The 18,676-nt window shown below is 37.1% G+C and overlaps 1 protein-coding gene across 13 annotated transcripts in view; it reads left to right on the top strand.

Annotated features, from left to right (window-relative positions):
* Positions 1-18,676, top strand: part of MITF (melanocyte inducing transcription factor) — a 237,878-nt gene that overhangs the window by 142,931 nt on the left and 76,271 nt on the right. For 9 of the 13 annotated variants that reach the window (XM_024556645.3, XM_024556644.3, XM_024556642.3 and 6 more), the window contains one exon: positions 3,386-3,635. In XM_024556645.3, coding sequence (XP_024412413.1) covers positions 3,386-3,635 — 250 coding nt within the window. The remainder of the gene's footprint in view (positions 1-3,385; positions 3,636-18,676) is intronic. The other 4 variants (XM_024556643.3, XM_024556641.3, XM_045192210.3 and 1 more) reach the window with 1 other exon arrangement.

Below are 18,676 nucleotides of genomic sequence, written 5' to 3'. Positions count from 1 at the left end.
CCCTTTGGCCAACATTTTCCCTAATAATTTTTTTAAGTGTTCTCATATTAAGGGACAGATTTAGGTGGTTGAGAATATTACACAATTTGAAAATAGTTTGTAATGTCAGCTTTTCTACATTTTGAATTATTTTCTTAGGAAAGTTGTCCACTAATAAAATTTTGAGTCAAATTGTATGAACAATGTCACAGCCTATGATAGTATTATTGTTTTCTTAAAGGACTGTAATAATATAAGTATACCAGCAATGATTCAGAGTGATATTATCATTATGCTTTTTCATTAGTGAACATTTAAAAAAAATTGGATCATGTCTTGAATACTATTTTGCACCTGGCTTTTCTACGTTTATTATATGAGGTTTGTCCAGAAGGTATCCAGCCATGTAATATGAAAACTAAAGACATTTATCGAAGAAGATACAAGATACAAGATGCATTGTACACAGGGAAATGATGCTTCAGCCCCCTTCAAAGTAGGCACTTTGGGACCTCACACAGTTCTCCCAGACACAATCAGCTGCCCCATCATATTTTCCTGAATCGTACCGATGGTCCGAAATCTCTTCCCTTTCAAAGGTGACTTTAGGTGGCGTTGGTGGTATAGTGGTGAGCATAGCTGCCTTCCAAAGGTGACTTTAGTTTAGGGAGAAGCCAGAATTTGCAGGGTGCCAAATTTGGACTGTAGGGGGGCTGAGTTACCTGGGTGATTTGATGTTTCACCAAAAAACTCTGGACCAGAACTGATGGATGAGCAGGCATGTTGTTGGTGCCCATAACTGCAGCCTTCTGAATCATCTGACTAGTTTTCACGGAGGAATGTTCAAGCTTAATGCAAAATTTGATGCAGATTCTTTGTTCTACTCGCTCAGTCATTTTGAATGTGACAACCACACAGTATACGTGCTCACTCAGCCGCACTTAACACCCCCACTGACTAGTACAGTGAAGTCATCATTGTTCATACCATGTGCATTCCAGTCCACTCTCCTTGGCTTCTGGGTTACATCAGTGTTGCACAAACCATTCTTGTTACATTAAAAATGGCTGGACTTTTTCTGGACAGACCTTGTATTATGTTCCCCCCACTACTTCCAGAACTACAACTGGAGTACCAATACTCCCTGGCACTACAGATACATAATTATTACAATAATATTGACTACATTTTATGTACTGAATTTTACATTCCTGTGAATATTTTGTAACTACCAATTTGTACTTCTTAATCCCTTCACCTTTTTTACCCAGCTCCCCAAACACTCCCTTCTGGCAACCATGTGTGTTCTCTCTGTCTACGAGTGTTTCTGTTTTGTTTGTTCACTTATTATGTTCTTTAGATTTCACATATAAGTGAAATCATATGGTATTTGTCTTTCTCTGACTGTCTGTATTTTACTTAGCATGATGCCCTCTAGATCCGTCTCTGCCAGGGGTGTCAAACTCATTTTCACCGGGGGCCACATCAGCCTCGTGGTTGTCTTCAAAGGGCCAAAATATTTTTAGGACTGCATAAATGTAACTACTGCGTAACTGTTAAGGAGTTGAAATTACATTCGGCCTCTTGAAGGCAACTGCAAGGCTGATGTGGCCGCCGGTGAAAATGAGTTTGACACCCCTGATCTATGCTGTCACAAATGGTAAAGTATATGATTGTCTAGCCACTGTTCTGTACACCTGAAACTAATACAAAATAATGTTGAATGTAAACTGTAATTGAAAAATAAAATTTTAAGTCCTTTTCAAAAAAATGAATAAGTATGTCTTAAAGAATGAATAAAATAAGTGTACTATGTTGTATAATTTTTATTCAAAACAATAAATATATTTCTATATCCTTTTAAATGGCTGCATAGTATTACATTATATGGACTTATCACAATTTACCAAAACCATTTCCTATGGTGAGTAACAAGTAAACTGCTAGGATGATTTTTATTTATGTAGTTTTCTGGAACAGTGGGCAGGTGTAGCACAAACATTTGTCATCCTTTAGCGTGTTTTGTTACCTGCAGAGCTTGAAGGAGTTGTGAGGATAGTCAGTGATTGACAGGCTTTTTTTTTTTTTTTTTTTTCTGTTAGAAGGTAAAGACAATACTGGGGTTTATACTCAAGAAAGGAAGCTGAAGGTGCTTCCCTTGAACAGTAACTTACATAGGAGTGAATATTTTCTCAAATATTTTTTCTCCATTTCCAAGTGATAAAATTTTATATTGTCCTAAACATTTTTTTAGAAAAAATATTGCTAGAAATTAAACACAATTAAATTTTCTAGATGGTGATAATAGTAACAGTGACTATTTATTGAGGCAGTACTACATGGTTCTCATTGTGTAATAGGGGATTTATGTGAATTATTTTATTACTTTATCTAATCCTCACAAAATCTCTATGAGCTAGGGCTTTAAAGTATAATGATGCAACAGAAGCTTAAGAAACAACTCTCACTTTGTTAAATGGGTAATTAGGCAAAAAAGCTATTGTTATCCTTCTTTTCTGGGCGTGTTGACTAAGGCAAAGAGGGATTTAAAAACTTGATGTCCTGGAGCTGACAAGATAAGCAATCGAAACCATACTGAGAAAATTAGGAAGTCTTTTTTTCTTAACTTATGACTAGTATCTAAGCATTTTAAATAATTTTGGGAAGAGTAAGTACCCAACCATGAGAAGTAGGCTTCGTGGGGAAATCACAGAGTGCATATAGGAGAGGGCACGCCAATGTGAATCAGAAGAAGAAAACAATACAAAGAAAACCAGGCAGAGGAGAAATGGGGTGTCAAACCAGCTCATCTTCTGCACCCTTTCCCAAAGACTAAGTGTTAACATTGTTGTCCAAATGCTTCTTTTATTAATGATTTTCACTCCCCATATTTAGAAAAATTTCCCCATTGACAAAATTGACCTTTTCTTTAAAGTACTCCATGTTACTAAACATTTTAGACATCCTCAAGGAATTGGGATAACATGTAGGAGTAGTTATTTGGTTAGATTCAGTTATGAAAAAGCAAATAAAGCAATTAATTTTTAAGTGTGGAAATCTGGGTTCCATTGAGATTCATTGCTTCTTGTCTCTTTGTATGGTGGTGCTATATTTGGTGGTGATGAGTAACATGCAGTATAAAATGTAAACAAAACAAGACAAAAACAGAAACAAAAAAATCCAGTGTAAGCCACATGATAAAAATGCCTAGATGTAATAAAGCTGACTTAACTATAATGACTTCAGTCCTGTCACCTCTTGATTTTCAATTATGTAGAGTACTGCTCAAAATTTGATTATATTTGCACAGGCTTATTTTATAGTTTTGTGCAATTTAGGGTACCCCCAAATGCAAATGAAGGATCTCATTAAGAAATTAAATATGTGTTTTCTTGGTTTTCCACAGCAGTTCCGAGGAGCATCCTGGGGCCTCCAAGCCTCCGATAAGCTCCTCCAGTATGACATCACGAATCTTGCTACGCCAGCAACTCATGCGTGAGCAGATGCAGGAGCAGGAGCGCCGGGAGCAGCAGCAGAAGCTGCAGGTGGCCCAATTCATGCAACAGAGAGTGCCCGTGAGTCAGACACCAGCCATAAACGTCTGCGTGCCCACCACCCTCCCCTCTGCCACCCAGGTGCCGATGGAAGTCCTTAAGGTATGTGAGCGTCACTCTTGTTGGTTGGACCAAGCCCTCTGCCAAACCAATGTTTTACATTTTCTAGGAATTTTATTTATCTGAATGTGTATTTGGTCATATTGACCTGTCTGAATCATATTTGTCATTGCCAACCCCATTAATTCCTCCATGTCTTTATATTTGCAAATTCCTGTAAGGTTAGTGGTAACTCCCACTTAATGGGGTAAGAGTGATGTTCCATGAAAAATCATGATTAGGAATAGGTGTGTCTGCTCTAGCGCAATCTTTCCATCTTTCTTTTGGAGAGTTTAAAAATGCACAGGTTATCTAAAATGAGCCTCTTCTAATAACTGATATATATATTTTCCCTAATATGTTCCATGGTCATTCTTTAATTTTCTTCTTTATTTAGTAAATAATTTTGGCTATAGAATCTGACTCTTTTAGAAAGTCCCTTCAGATATAAAACCATAGAAGAGTTTCCTGTGCTTTAATAAGCAGAGCACATAATGCTTTCACTGCAGTGAGTTGTCTGTTTTGGGTCTTTCATTTCTTGGAGGGGTGAAAACTGCAGGAGTTTGTTAGTGTCTTTCCATCCGGACATATAGCTTCCTAATTACAGGGAAATTGTAACAAGTTTAAGAATAGAATTCCATCTCATATGTGTCAACAGCCCATTGGGAGATACTCCTAGTTTAAAGATAAACACTGTGACTTTTAAATATGACTGATGCAAAGAAAGTAAGAGAAATTCCCTTACTTAAAAAAAATTTTTTTAACCTATTCACCTAATTGATCCATTCTGAAGTCTCAACTGTTACTGTTCATTACACAATGTGAACTTTACACACCGGTGATTCATTGTTGGTCTCTGCATTCATTTCTGTGATCAAAAAAACAAAACATCTCCCACTATTTCAAGTTTATTATTAAAGCAAATGGAAGGGATGATGGGTTATAATTGGGAAGCAGTATGTAACCCTAACCAGGAAGTAGGAAAGAGATTCTTCAAAACAAATTTAAAGTCAAATGTAAAATTGTTTTTTATTTGCAAAGACTTTAAAAATGTAGTGATGAAGTAATAAAACTCTTTCATGTAAAGAACCAACTAAAATTCTGTTAGGGCAAAAAAGACCCAAACAATTTGGCATAGAAATTTTACTCTTATGTGATTGAAGTTCTAGATGTTGCCTCAATTAATAGATATTTGATCTCCCCCCTTTCCCCCAAGTAAAGGCAAGGTTTTGTCTTGGAAATAGATTATATATTACATTTTTGTCTTTTGCTTTGGTGAAGATTGACAGTCACTAAGCTTTTATAGGTTTAAGATTTATTTAAGACAAATTGTCTGCTGTTCATAGAAATCATTGTTTTGTCTATACTTTGGAATATTTAAAGTTGTATGAATTAGTAATAATATGTGGAAAAATATGTCTATTTTATTCGCTGTAATAGTCAGCTTTTTAGATCTGAAGGACAGCTTTTAGAAGAGATAACATGGGTTTCTGCTAGTAGTAATTTATGTCCAATTCAAAGGTAATATTTGATATTATATTAAAGTATATTAATTAGATCAATATTCCTATTAATGATATTATGCCCCATGTTGGGAAAATTACCCACATGAAAATTTGTTGAACCATTTCCATATCATCTTAAAAATGGATATCATTCCTAAATGTCTTATGACTTAAAATGTTATTTTGAAAATGATTAAAATTAAAATCTATACTAAGTGGTTTTCCTCATATGTTGCATTTACTGATAATATGGGCTTGAGCTACAGCCCTCACTTTAGGTGTGCCGTAAAAATGCCCCAAGTTAAAGTTCAGTAAACTATTAGAACTGGGAGACTTAATCCAACTAAAAATGAGCAATTGATAAATTTATATTTCATCTTAAATATAGTTGATCTCTTAAGGTGTGTATTTTTATACATTAGTATACAAAGTAGTGAGGTGCGTCATATAAATGAAGAGAAAGAATTCTTGGCATCGCAATGAGACATGCATGACAGCTAGTTAGACAGATTCGAGCGACCTTAAGTGAGAGACCAAATAAAAAGGTATGATTGTCATATGACATTCTAAGAAATTCAAATAACATTTTTAAGGAGATTATCATAAGTCATTGCTTCAGATACTTAAAGACTTGGTACTTTATAAAAATGGTTTACATATTTTTGGAAGTTTTGTGTATAAAAATATTATGAAATATTTATTGTAAAAGGGTGAGATAAATATGGTCTTTTTCTTTCTCCTTTTAAATCATAAGCATAATTTTATGAAGTAATGTTAATGGCAAAAGTAGTCAGAGTGTTTAATCTTGGACCATTTTTGATGAATTTGCATATCCAGGGAAGGAGTAACCCCAAGTATACTAATCGAGTGCATTATGTTACAGACTATATTGAATAAATACTTTCTGATAGTGTGGCCTGAGTAAACTCTTCATTTATTTTTTGAAGGTTTAAATTTGCCGAAATGAGACACACCTGCTGCTCTGTGGGGGTGGAAGTGTAGCATGTTCTAGAGAACCCTGGCTAAATCTCTCCGTCTTCCACTGGTTTGCAGGAACTTGACAGAAAATCACACATGTTAGCTCAAGTTACCAACATTATACTATTCAGTGGGTTGAATGACTAATTTGAGAAACTAAATTAGTATTTTCAGGTTAATCCCTTTTTTTGGCAGAGTTATGCTTTAAAAATATGAAGCTTTATAGAGCATGTTTAAAAATTGTTCACAGTATCTGGTAAACTAGGTCTAGTCTTTGGAATTTGTATTAGAGGTTGGAAATTTACATTATTTACCTTCCCGTGGTCATCATTTTAGCCTGTAAATTCATGAAGGTTTGCAAGATCAGCCTCTGGTTTCTATATTGACTTAATTAATTGACGACTTTAGTCCTGTTACTGATTTTGATGTTGGGCGACATGGAATGATTAGACGTATTGCTATACATTTAAGTACTAGTCATATCTTCTGGGTTTAAGAATACCCTTACTCAAGTGGGTATTGTAATTAAAGATGCTTTTTATCATAAATTAACCAATATAGTGCATAATGTTTTTTTGCAATAGTGAATACACCTTATATTTTAAATTATGAATTATCAAAAAGAGCCATTAATGGTAATTTTAATTTCATAAACATATCTGCATTGCCCATTCCTATCACAATCACATATGGGCACCATCTGTACCTTCAAATGGAGTTATATGTTTTCTGCCTGATTTTCTGATTCTTAGTTTATAGAGACATATGCCTTTATAAATCTTGTATATTTCACATAAAAGATATGAAAGTGTTTAAAAAAAAGAACCATTAATGGAAGCAGCTTCTTCCACAGGTAGGTTTTGTTGACATAGGAGTCATACAAACCTGAGGTTTGAAATTTGATCTAGCTTCTTTCAAGCAAAAGCAGAGGACCCAGGGATAGACCTTTTGGACACACGTCAGGTCTCATAGCTGAAGAAGTATTGCATACCAGCCACTGTGTTAATTGGTTTTTTTTTTAAGATTTTATTTATTTATTTTCAGAGAGGGGAAAGGAGGGAAAGAGAGAGGGAGAGAAACATCAATGTGTGGTTATCTCTTGTGTGCCTCCCACCGGGGACTTGGCCTGCTACCCAGGCATGTGCCCTGACTGGGAATTGAACCAGCAAACCTCCGGTTCGCAGGCCAGTGCACAATCCACTGAGCCACACCAGCCAGGGCTGTGTTGTTGTTTACACATGCATTAAGCATGTGTTTTTACTGTCCCATCAGTCTAACACTGATTATTGGAGCACCTGTTTGCTCTGATCTTGGACTGGCAAGTTCATCAAAATTTCTCTCCTACTCCTTCCTGCAGCATGAACCCTGAAAGTTCATAGGTTTAGAACATTATTAGTTTATAGTTTAAAAACATTTCTGTTTAGAAATTTGTAGAGACTTGCCAAGGACTTTTACCTTTCTCTCCTCTTTTCTTCACCTTGGAATTTAAAAATTTAAAGGCAGGGTGTTTTCTCTGGAATGAGATTGTATATGAGATTTCTCTGGAATGAGAGTGAGATTGAACAATAGAAATTTCCTGCTCTGCTTAGGAGAAAGTTTATATGAATATAAAACTAAAAAAAATTTTTTTAACTTTAGGATATTCTAAGTAGTTTGTAAGAATGTATATTTTAATTTTTTTCCACATCATCTCAGACAATCCAAGGAATTAGGCAGATTGCTGCAGAATTAGAAATGTGCTTGCTGTTCATCAAATACAAAAACACCTTTTGCCAGGAGGGCCCACTACATTGTAAACCCAGAGTACTTTGGCATTTATTTGGTAGTCATCTCATATTGTGACATCCCATTTGGATAGTTATTCTATAGAGTCAGGATTCAAATCCTTTTTTGTCCCCCATTCTATATCCAATGTCCTTGAGCTTTTGCTAATGAGGGCAAGGGCAGATGACTGAGTTGCTGGCCTTTCTATGTAACTTATGAAATCTATCTGGTGTAGAATTTTCAAGGTGTTGCTGATGTTTTAGGTATAATGAAGACTCTCATAAAAGGGTGTGTGGAGCTATAGAGGGGTGGTGGGTCACAGAATAGCAGGAGGGATACTCCCACAGCTCACTATGCATTTAGATATTATTCCGGTTTATTTAGCTGGGAATACAGAACTATTAGCATCATGGTGGCCTCAAGAAGCAGGTACAGACTTGGCATGTCTCGGGTCAGCTTGCCTCAGGCTTCTTGGTTAGAGGAGTCTTTTGCTAGAGGCACTGTCCTCATAAGACAGGACATCTGAGAATTCTCCTAATATCATGGTCTGTGGGCCATCACATATTCATTCAGTTGGTCTTTGGGCCATCATGTATTTTCATCACAAATGTGAGTCACAGAAGCATTCTGTGAGCCTTGATTTCAGGACTGTTTATGAATTTTGGTGTCCTTTTGGTTTTGGATCAAATTCTGTGTGTGTAAGGCCACCTCATTCTTCAAGGGGACAAGGGACTCAGTTTCCAGGTTCTCAAAGTGAGACCTCATTTCCCTACAGGGTTTTGAGTCTCCTAGTAGTATCACTTTGATGTGTTCAGTGTCACACATAAGATAATTATTTCTCATTTTTTATTTATTTTTTAAAAATTTCACATACTACTTGTTTACTTGAAGCAGATTTTCACAGTGCAGAAAAAAAAAAAAATTCACAGGAAACTTTCCCTTCCGTGCTTCCAGCTCCTCCCTTGTGGGGATCCTGGAGGGGTTGCTGTTCACAGAGTGCAGTCTTCCAAACCTTGGTGATTTCCAACCCCGCAATTGCTTTGTGTGGCCAGTGAGGTCTGAAGAAACATAGTAGACAATTTTGCTCAGGTAGTCATAAACCATATCTTTCTCTTTGTTCACATTTGCAAATAGAACAAAAGAAACAGTTTCTTTTCTTTCTGGTTTGGCTCTGGTTTTGAGAATGTGGCTTCAAACTTCATTCTTCCTTGGGCAGAATGGGGACTTCCTACTGGTTTGACAGCAGTGAAACTGTCCCTGTGTTACAAGTGCGCCCCCATTGGAGTGCGCACTGGCTGGCGGCCTGTTTACTCTCATGCTGTGTGGGACCCCTGTTGGCAAGGACTTAGTTATTTCAGGGCTGGCACAACTGGGTACTCCTTAGAGTTGTCCTACACTGTTGGTAAAGTCAAACAACATAGGCTACGTCATGCAAAAACCTTTGTAAGTGCCTGTTTATTAATTTTAAGATGCCATTTTCTATCTGCACTGCCTTTAGTGACTAGTAACTCGTAAGAAGATGTGGGCTTAAGAAAGTCATCTTTGCTTAGATTTTTAGATGTGGTTCACTTGAAAGAGCAGACACATGGAGAGCAACTATCTAAAACAAATTATTCAACCTTGACACAGCTAAGCTTATGAATTAATTCCACTTTTCTGAAAACACCGAAACATCTGCTCTGATCACACATTCACTTGGTAACATTGGCACCAAATGGAAATGATTTCTCCTATGACCACACGGACATTTTTATGTGGCCTAGGGGTACAGTAGAATCAGGGTGCTTTGATTTCCTCATGTGGTGGTCAGGGCCAGCTGTGCTCATGGACACTTGTACCATGCGGGTTTGAGAGGGGGGGACCACATATCTTGTCATTGTGCTACTTGGCAATCACTGAAGTCATCTTATGGATTTACATGAGAAGGCAGCTGCTCAGCTCATTTTCTGCTGTGAAAAGAAGCCATATTGACAGGTACCCTTTCCTTTCATTTGCATAGTTCTCATAATTCCATACTGCTGCATGTCAGGGTAGCATCTTAAGGAGAATATCAAGGTCTGGGGCTTAGGAATGAGGATCGAAAAGTGGAGTGGTCCTCTTTAATTTGACTTTAAATGGTAGCTTCTTTTTCATATGATGAGGCCTGTGGAACATACATCTGCAGCAGTGGTTATACTGCCCCCAGAGGGGCAAAAATTGATTCTTGGAAGGATAAAAAGTCTTAGATGTTACAATGGTTTGTGGTCCTCTAAGGAGCCATAGTAAGCACATAAATAGATACATGGTATATATCAGGGGTGTCAAACTCTTTTTCACCGGTGACCACATCAGCCTCATGGTTACCTTCATAGGGCCGAATGTAATTTTAGGAGTGTATATATGTAACTACTCCTTAACAAGGGTTAATGAATTTGGCGCTGCCTCTGGGTAGAAACAAGATGCTGGGCTGGAATAAACAAGGTGGAGGGCCGGATTCGGCCCTCAGACCTTGTGTTTGCCACCTGTGTGTGAGGGGGTGTCTGTTAAAATTTCATGGGGAGAGGGATGAGGAGAGGTATTCAGGGAAAAAAAGTTTTAAAAAGGGTCCTTATGGGAATGATGATGAAAAAAATGGCTGAGAAACATTCCTAAAGAACACTCAGCATCTTTCTTGATTCCTTGTTGTGTTGTGTTTAGAGAACACTTATTAAGGCTCTTAAAAGTGTGACTCCTAAATCCAGGTGGTCTGTGTCTCCGTAGGAGACCTGTTAGAATAGCAGGCATGGTTAGCTAGTCCAGCATCCCAATGTCTCAGATGTGGGAACTGAGACAAAGGGGTTAAGGAACTCACCCAAAGTCACTGAACCATGTGGTATATCAGGATTTGAACCCACTTGATTGAACTCCATTGTCCAGATTTCTTAACTGTTGGTGGTAATACCTTTCCTAGAATGAATGGCCTGAGAAACTTCAGAAGGGAGAGGTAGCAGTGTTCAGTCTCTCAACTGACTTGGTAGCCTGGGGCGTGTTGCAAATGTTTATTGTAGAGCATTAGGCCATATCTTAAAACTTTACTAGGAATTACTGGCATAAATGTGGTACTAGCTAAAGAGCAACGTTGCGGACGTGACTGCCAGGACTAAACATGTCATATCCCATATCTCATTTATCGCTCTTAATAATCCTATGGAATAGGTAGGAAGAGCCCTATCTTCCATATGGGGAAACTGAGGCGTAGAGAGATTGATTGTCCCCAGCTCCTGGTCACAAAGCTCAATATCCTACATTAGCGACTTAAAACCAGATACCCTGCTATCTCTATGGCTTCTACAGAGTTCAAGATTGTACTCTAAACATTTCTAAAGAATCAATAGTAACAATGTGTTACTAGAGCAGAGTGGGAAGACAAAGAGAAACTACAGAGGCGTCTCACAGACATAACCGAGGGTGTGCATGATCTTAAGCATTTGGAATTAGCAAGGGCCATCCATGTAGAATAATGAACATGTCTCCGTGAGTGTCCACAATATGCCTGACGCAAGCCCTGGATGTGTCCTTACATTGACCACAATGGAAATTCATGGTTTAGCTACAGTCATCATTATCGGTCAGAAGCACTACAGTGAAAATTTCTGAAAAACATCCAAAGCATAACTCGAGATCAGTTATGTTCTAAAGATCCTGTTTGCCCAGCTATCACAATTCATCATGCTTTACAGTTTATATTTTTTAGTAATACATTTGTTTTATTTTAAATGATTCTTGAAATACTCAATTTGATAGACACACATCTTTTCATATGAATTTTCTGCTGAAATTGCGGTTGCATTTGTAGTTTTTCTTCCCCTGCCCCCTTGCAGTATTAGAGCTTTGGCTGCATTTTAACACTTGAAACTGGAACTTCTGTTCTGGTTGTTTTTCTGTTTGCTTTTAAGTGAATAATGTCAGCTGTAATAAATCTTAAATTACTATATGAAAAGGTCACTAGGTCTTTTTTTACAAATGTTACCTACTTAATCCCAGCAATTAAAGGAAGGACTTAGATTTAAAAGACCACTGAATGACTACCTTCCAGAGCAGTGATTTTTAACCTTTTTCATCTCATGGCACACAAAAACTAATCACTAACATTTTGCTGCACACCAAAAAAATATATTTTTTGCCAATCTGGTGAAAAAATAGGTATGATTTTGATTCATTCACACCGGACACCTATTGTTCTGTTGGCTGTTGTCACTTTTTTTATTTGACAGTCTAAGAGAAAAGAGGTCAGTACCCCTGGCTGGGGTACAGTTGGGAATTGCATGTTTCAAAATTCTTGTGGCACGTAGTTGCTGTTCTATAGGCATGCTCTTAAACAATAGAAATTGTGGACGTGTGCAAGCAAAATCTAATTTTAACATTGCCCTATTAAAATAAGTGGGTGGGATCTGTGTTTAAAATATGTAAGTAGCTTTGCACAAGGTTATAGCTGCAATCAATACTAGAATCTTGGCTCTTGCCCTAAATATGTCTCTTTTTATTGACTTCTTTGAGCCTGAACTTTAAGGAAAATTTATCTCCTGACAGTACTATAATTCTTCAGACCTTGTTTATAAAGTGTGAAAATGAGATGACTTAAAATTAGGGCATATGAGGCAGCTGAAGTAGGAGGCTGTTAGAGAGTGGTCCTAGGAAAAAAAATGTTTTAATCACTTTTTTAAAAAAAGAGAATGCCCTAGGAAAGGGTAGATATGACTCTCTACCAAACTAATTCTACTGGTTACCCCTGGAATGAGATTTGGGATTGGAGGCAGTGGTGGTTAGAGTCTTTGTTATTGCTGCTTTTACTAGGGGAGCATATGCAGTCATTCTTAATATAATTAAAAGGAGTGTCTTTCATGCATTTTATTTAGGAGTCTTAGCAAAGTTCTCTTCATTCATAACTTTTTGAGCAGCACATTTCTGTCAAGTGAGTTTACTAGACTTATTTATGCACATTATGTAGCTCTAATGGTCTTTTCTACAGGAAAGATAGCAAGGTGTAAGGGTCCTGAACATTTAAAAATGAATAAAAGGATTTGAATTACTAGGTTGTGAGTAATTTTTAGAAATAGTTAAGAGGCCCAACATGAAAAGAAAAATTCAGATTTCTACTACCTTACCAACACACATAGTTTTGTCATAATCTCCCCTGTTGGCTTTGAGTTTTGTATAATTGAAATTTAGGAGCTAGAAATTTTGTTGAGACTTAATTAGAAGCAACAAACCAGACACATTCCTGCTGGTTAGGAAAGGCTTAAGAAATTCTTATTGGCTAAATTACAAATAGGTAACATTTTTTTCTGAACACTGCATGGTAGTACAGAATGCCTAAAGGTGACAAGATTAGCTATGTTTTTCTAGTGAAGTAGTAAAAATTAGATTAATGAGTAGCAGGCAAAGAACCTTTTCTTTTTTTTTTCAAAAGAAATCTTACCTTGAGTACTTCTGGCCGTGGAGGTCGGTGCCTTAATTAGCCACATGTTCTTTTTACCTCCTGGGAAACAAGTACAGGATAAAATTGGGGATCAAGACGTAGTGGCACATTGACTTAGCACACACTGCTAAGTAATTCATCAAGGAATGTTGGTAATTAGTCCTGCCTCTTTCAACTCTTGGCTTATTTCATAAAACTGGTTGATTTAAAATAATGCCTGCTGGTTTATTACCAACACGCTTCAAGACTGAGACTTGGCCCTTAAACAAAGCAATATTGTGCAGCGATGGACATGTGCCCTCTTGTATTTGTGTTTTTACAAATTCTGAAGGGCCATCTATAGTCCCCTGTTAACTCTGTTGTGTTGTCTTTTACCCCATTCAGCATGTTACTGGGCTTTCTTTTATCTCTTGGTGAAGAGAAATGGGGAACAAATTAGAAAAAAGCTCCAGGCTCTTGAAAGTTTTAGATGTGAGGTGCTTGTCAGAGTATATTGGCTCAGTGTGGTTTGATGGAATTTAATTTGAATCCTTCATCTGGTAAGACAAGCTGTAGTAATGGCCTTTGCTCGTCCTGCGTTGTTAACTGTTTGGTGATATTTATGATAGACAGGTTAATCTTAAAAGATTGAATTTATGAGACGTACAGACCATATGACTTCAGCCTTATAACTTGCTATCCAAACACTGCAGTAAATTATTATTTAGATGCCAAATTCCCATGAATGGCAACTGGTATGCTTCATTATGCATTGAGGTTGACCATAATCAGTATGGTCACACCTCAATGCTGAAAATCTAGGATTAGCCTGACTCCGATACTGAAGTGGGTGACCTTGGGTATGTTTCCTGTTCTCTCTGGGCCTCAGTGTCCTCATCTGTAGAATGAAGGTAAGAGTGCACTAGAGAGTCTCTGTGAAGGATAAATGAGATAATTCACCCAACACAGCACCACCCAGTCGAAAAAGAATGTAAGCCACATAAAAAAATTTAAATTTCCTCGTAGCCACATTAAAAAACAGTAAAAATAAACAGGTGAAATCAATTCAACAATATATTTTATTGCCCTGACTGGTGTAGCTCAGTTGGTTGGGTGCCATCCCTCAAAGCAAAAGGGTGCCAGCTTGATTCCCAGCCAGGGCACATGCCTGGGTTGCCAGCAGGTCCTGGTCGGGATTGATATTTCTTTTACACATCGATCTTTGTCTTCCTCTCTTTCTCCTTCCCTTCTCCTCTTTCTACGAATAAAAAAGTCTTTTTTTAAAAAAGAATGTATTTTGTCACTCAGTGTATCCAAAATATTATCATTTCAAAATCTAATCAATATTAAAATTCTTAAATTCTCAATATTAAAAGACTTAAATTCTTTACAGTAATTCTTCATAGTGTTCAAAATCGAGTGTATATTTTTACACCTACAAGCACATCTTAACTTGCATGCTAAATTTTCATGAGAATTACTCCATCTGTGTTTAGATTTTTATGAGATTTACAGTTGATAAAATACGTTCATATACCCAAGCTGTTTCAAACATATTTAAAAGAGTTCCAGTAATTGAGTATGTCTTTAATTTAGCTTTAAGGGAAATAAAAATATAATGTTCATTTCCTCAGTCACACTAGCCACATTTTCTGTGCCAGTAGGCAAACCCTTTGGCCTTTGCATTAGCGCAGAGTGAAAGCACTTAGCACAATGCTGGGTAGATGGAAAGTGCTCAATCAATGATTCTGTTTCATTATTGTTGATAAAGAATTATATAATCATTTCTAATTATTAATCACCTGGTTACAACAATTATTGCCACCTATTTCCTGTCTTTATGTGCTGCCGCTACACCCACCTAACATTGTTGTCGGCCTGCTGCCTTCCTCCCCATTGAAGGGAACGAACAAACAAGAAAACAAAATAAAATATTTAGTCCTTTATTTTTTCACAACCCTCTGGCACCTAGGTTAGCTGAAATAACTGATGGCCAGTGGATATTTTTGGGCAGGAGAACACAGTGAAGAGGCATCCTTGGCAATGTGGCATCTGAGCCCGTCTCTGCCAGCAGCCTTCCACAGAGGCCTGAGTGTGGGGACAGCTCTTGACTTGTTAGTCATACGACTCACTCCAGTTTCTTTCAAACCTCACATATGACACTTATGAAGCACAGTTCAGGGTGTTAAAGATCTCTAAGACCTTAGGAATACATAAGCATTTCATCATTGTTCTTGGTACAAAAAGGATATTGAAGAAAGAGGAGACTAGATAATACTAGGTGGTTCTTTCAGGATACCTTCAACAGCAGCAATGTTGGGTTTTGGCAGACTTTTAGATGTTTTTTATCCATGCTAATGTCACTAAGGCAATTTCTTTTCTCAGTTAACTACAGTATATTTTTAGGACTTTGCAGCACAGCTGGTAATTCAGGAAAGTAGGCTTTCCTCCTTTTCTTATTCACCAGGCATCCAACATTTCTGATTTGATACTAGTTTTGACTATTTATTAAACAAGAAATAACATATTTAAATTATAATTTAAATTTTTAGATACCTTGTTATTTCATAATGCAAACAATGAGTTTATTGTATTGGAATTAGTAAACTGTTTAGTTACAATAACACTATATCTCACACACACACACACACACACACACACACACCTATATATACTGTGTTCCCCACAGCAATCTAAATTTAACTGCTGTGATGAACACAGTGCAAATTGATGTACCTATGCCGTATATGTCTATCTTGTCCTCATTTTGACATTTTTTTAATTGATGAAAACTAACAGCAGAAGGTTTCATCAAATAGGTCCTTAAAATATTTGATTTTTAAAGCAGGTTAAGAGATATTTGTTATAGAAAAGGTTTTTTAAACTATAAAGTTTTATTTATTCTTGTTTCAGAGTCTACTCCCTTTTTTTCAAATTGAAGTTATTAAATGATAACATAAAATGACCCATTCAGAGTATGAGGGACCTAATGCCTCTGATTTCACAGGCAGCAGGCCTTGATGGTTCTGGCAACAAGGGTCTTTCCTGATAGGGCCATGGTTGTGGCTTTACCTTTTGCACTGTAGCATTGACATCATCAGAAAGTAGTTTTATTTATTTATTTATTTTTCTTTTTCAGTATTAGTTTTCTGCCTGAACTCAGTGTCTCCAGCACTTGTGGCCAGCTTGCCTCCTGGTTGGAGTAAAACAAACATTCATTTTCGAAACCTCCAGGGGAAAGACCAACTCTTTCTGATGCTGGAGTCCTTTACTTGCTTCTAGCATGCAGGCTCAAGCCCAGCCCTGGAAGAGCGTGCTCACGTACGAACTATGAGTTGCACTTTTCCTCTGCCAGAAAACACAGGTTATCTTCTTACTTCCCTCTTTGTGAGAGGAAAAAATCAAAAAGAACCCTAAGATGCCCTTTGTAAACATCTGCACTGATCATGAACCTTGTTTCCTAGACCTAATTTGCTTCTCTGTCAGGGGTCCCATTTTTCAACTAAAATTCATTCAGAGAACTCTTGCCCAAAGGCGCTTGATTATGTGTTCCACCTGCTCTCTGGTTGCAGCATTGCTGTAAAAACCTGGGCTCCAGAGTTTGATGGGCTATGTCCAAATCTTTTGAACCTCAGCTCACTTGTCTGTGTAACATGGATAGTGAAAAATCCCTAGAGTATAGTGCTACTGTGAGAAATAAGTGACGTGATTCTTGCAAAGCACTTAGCAATGGCATAATACTTGTTAATGCTGATCCCTGTCACCAGCATTTCAACCAGAGAGACACACCAAGTCCACAGTGATTAAGCCACATAATGGGTTCTTGAGAAATGACTAAAATGTTAATGCTTTGGCAAAAGGAAAGTTGATTCTGCATACAATCTGACATTCATTTCTCTAGAGCTATATGGCATGTTTAAGTATTCTTTTAACTGATAACTATTTTTTAAAGTATGTTTTATTTTATTTAAATTTTTTTTATTGTTGCTCAAGTGTCCATGTGTCCTTTATAGTTGTTCCTGTAAACCCTTCACCTTTTTCCCCCCATTCCCCCCTCCCATCTCCCCTCTGGTTATTGTCAGTATGTTCTTTATTTCAATGTCTCTGTTCATACTTTGCTTGCTTGTTTTGTTGATTAGGTTCCACTTAATGGTGAGATCATATGGTATTTGTCTTTCACCCTCTGGCTTATTTCACTGAGCATAATGCTCTCCAGTTCCATCCATGTTGTTGCAAAGGATATAAGCTCCTTCTTTCTTTCTGCTGCGTGTGTTATTCCATTGTGTAAATATGCCACAGTTTTTTGGCTCATTCATTTGCTGATGGGCACTTAGGTTGCTTCTAGCACTTGGCTATTATAAATTGTGCTGCTATGAACATTGGGATGCATAGGTTCTCTTGGATTGGTGTTTCAGGGTTCTTAGGATATAGTCCCAGCAGTGGAATTGCTGGGTCAAAAGGCAGTTCCATTTTTAGTTTTCTGAGGAAATTCCATACTGTTTTCTACAGTGGACTCACCAGTCTGCTTTCTCACCAACAGTGCACTAGAGTTCCCTTTGCTCCACATCCTCTCCAACACTTATTATTTGTTGATTTGTTTATGATGGCCATTCTCATCAGTGTGAGGACAGCTACATGAAAAAAAACTGAAACTCACCAACTTATACCATACACAAAAATAAATTCAAGGTGGATAAAAGACTTAAATATAAGCTGTGGCACCATAAAAGTCATACAGGAGAACATAGGCAGGAAAATCTCAGATATTCTACATAGCAATAATTTAACTGATAATTATTAAACTACATTTCAGCAGCACAGAATTTTTATTCTGAAAAATCGCCTACCTGTGCAGGTTCCTGCAACAGTGACTTTTTCTGTAGGACAGTGAGTGGGATGCTTGGCCCCTGTTTTTAACTTCCCTCCAAATTATACACTTTACTTAAAATTCTTAGAAGTTGTTTTGATGATTAAAAGCCAAATTAGGTAAATGTTAAATGCTTACTTATAGAAAATTATGGGGAAACTGGTAAAAATTGGAGTTAAATTTTCAAGAAAAATTAATAGGTGTCAGGGTATCAAAATTCTCCCTGATTCTGAAAGTTAAACTTTTACTTATCATCTGAGAAGTCAACAGTTTTGGTTCTGGAACTCTGGTTAAATGTAAGTGACAATATATGTTTTTATTAACTGTTCAATTTTGAAAGCATTGTTATTTCTAGGCAAGTAGAGATTCCAAGTACATTTAATCATGGTTTCTCATGCCAGAGTGCCAGGGCCCACACTACAGAGCCAGTCAACTGATGGAAACCTGTATCTATGTTCAGAGGTTTGGTCTCTAATCAAATTGCATTAATTATTTGTATCTAGTCTCACACGGC

The sequence above is a fragment of the Desmodus rotundus genome, chromosome 8 (genome assembly GCF_022682495.2).
Source record: "Desmodus rotundus isolate HL8 chromosome 8, HLdesRot8A.1, whole genome shotgun sequence".
In the NCBI taxonomy this organism is placed as follows: Eukaryota; Metazoa; Chordata; class Mammalia; order Chiroptera; family Phyllostomidae; genus Desmodus; species Desmodus rotundus.
This window is presented reverse-complemented; position numbering and strand designations above follow the sequence as displayed.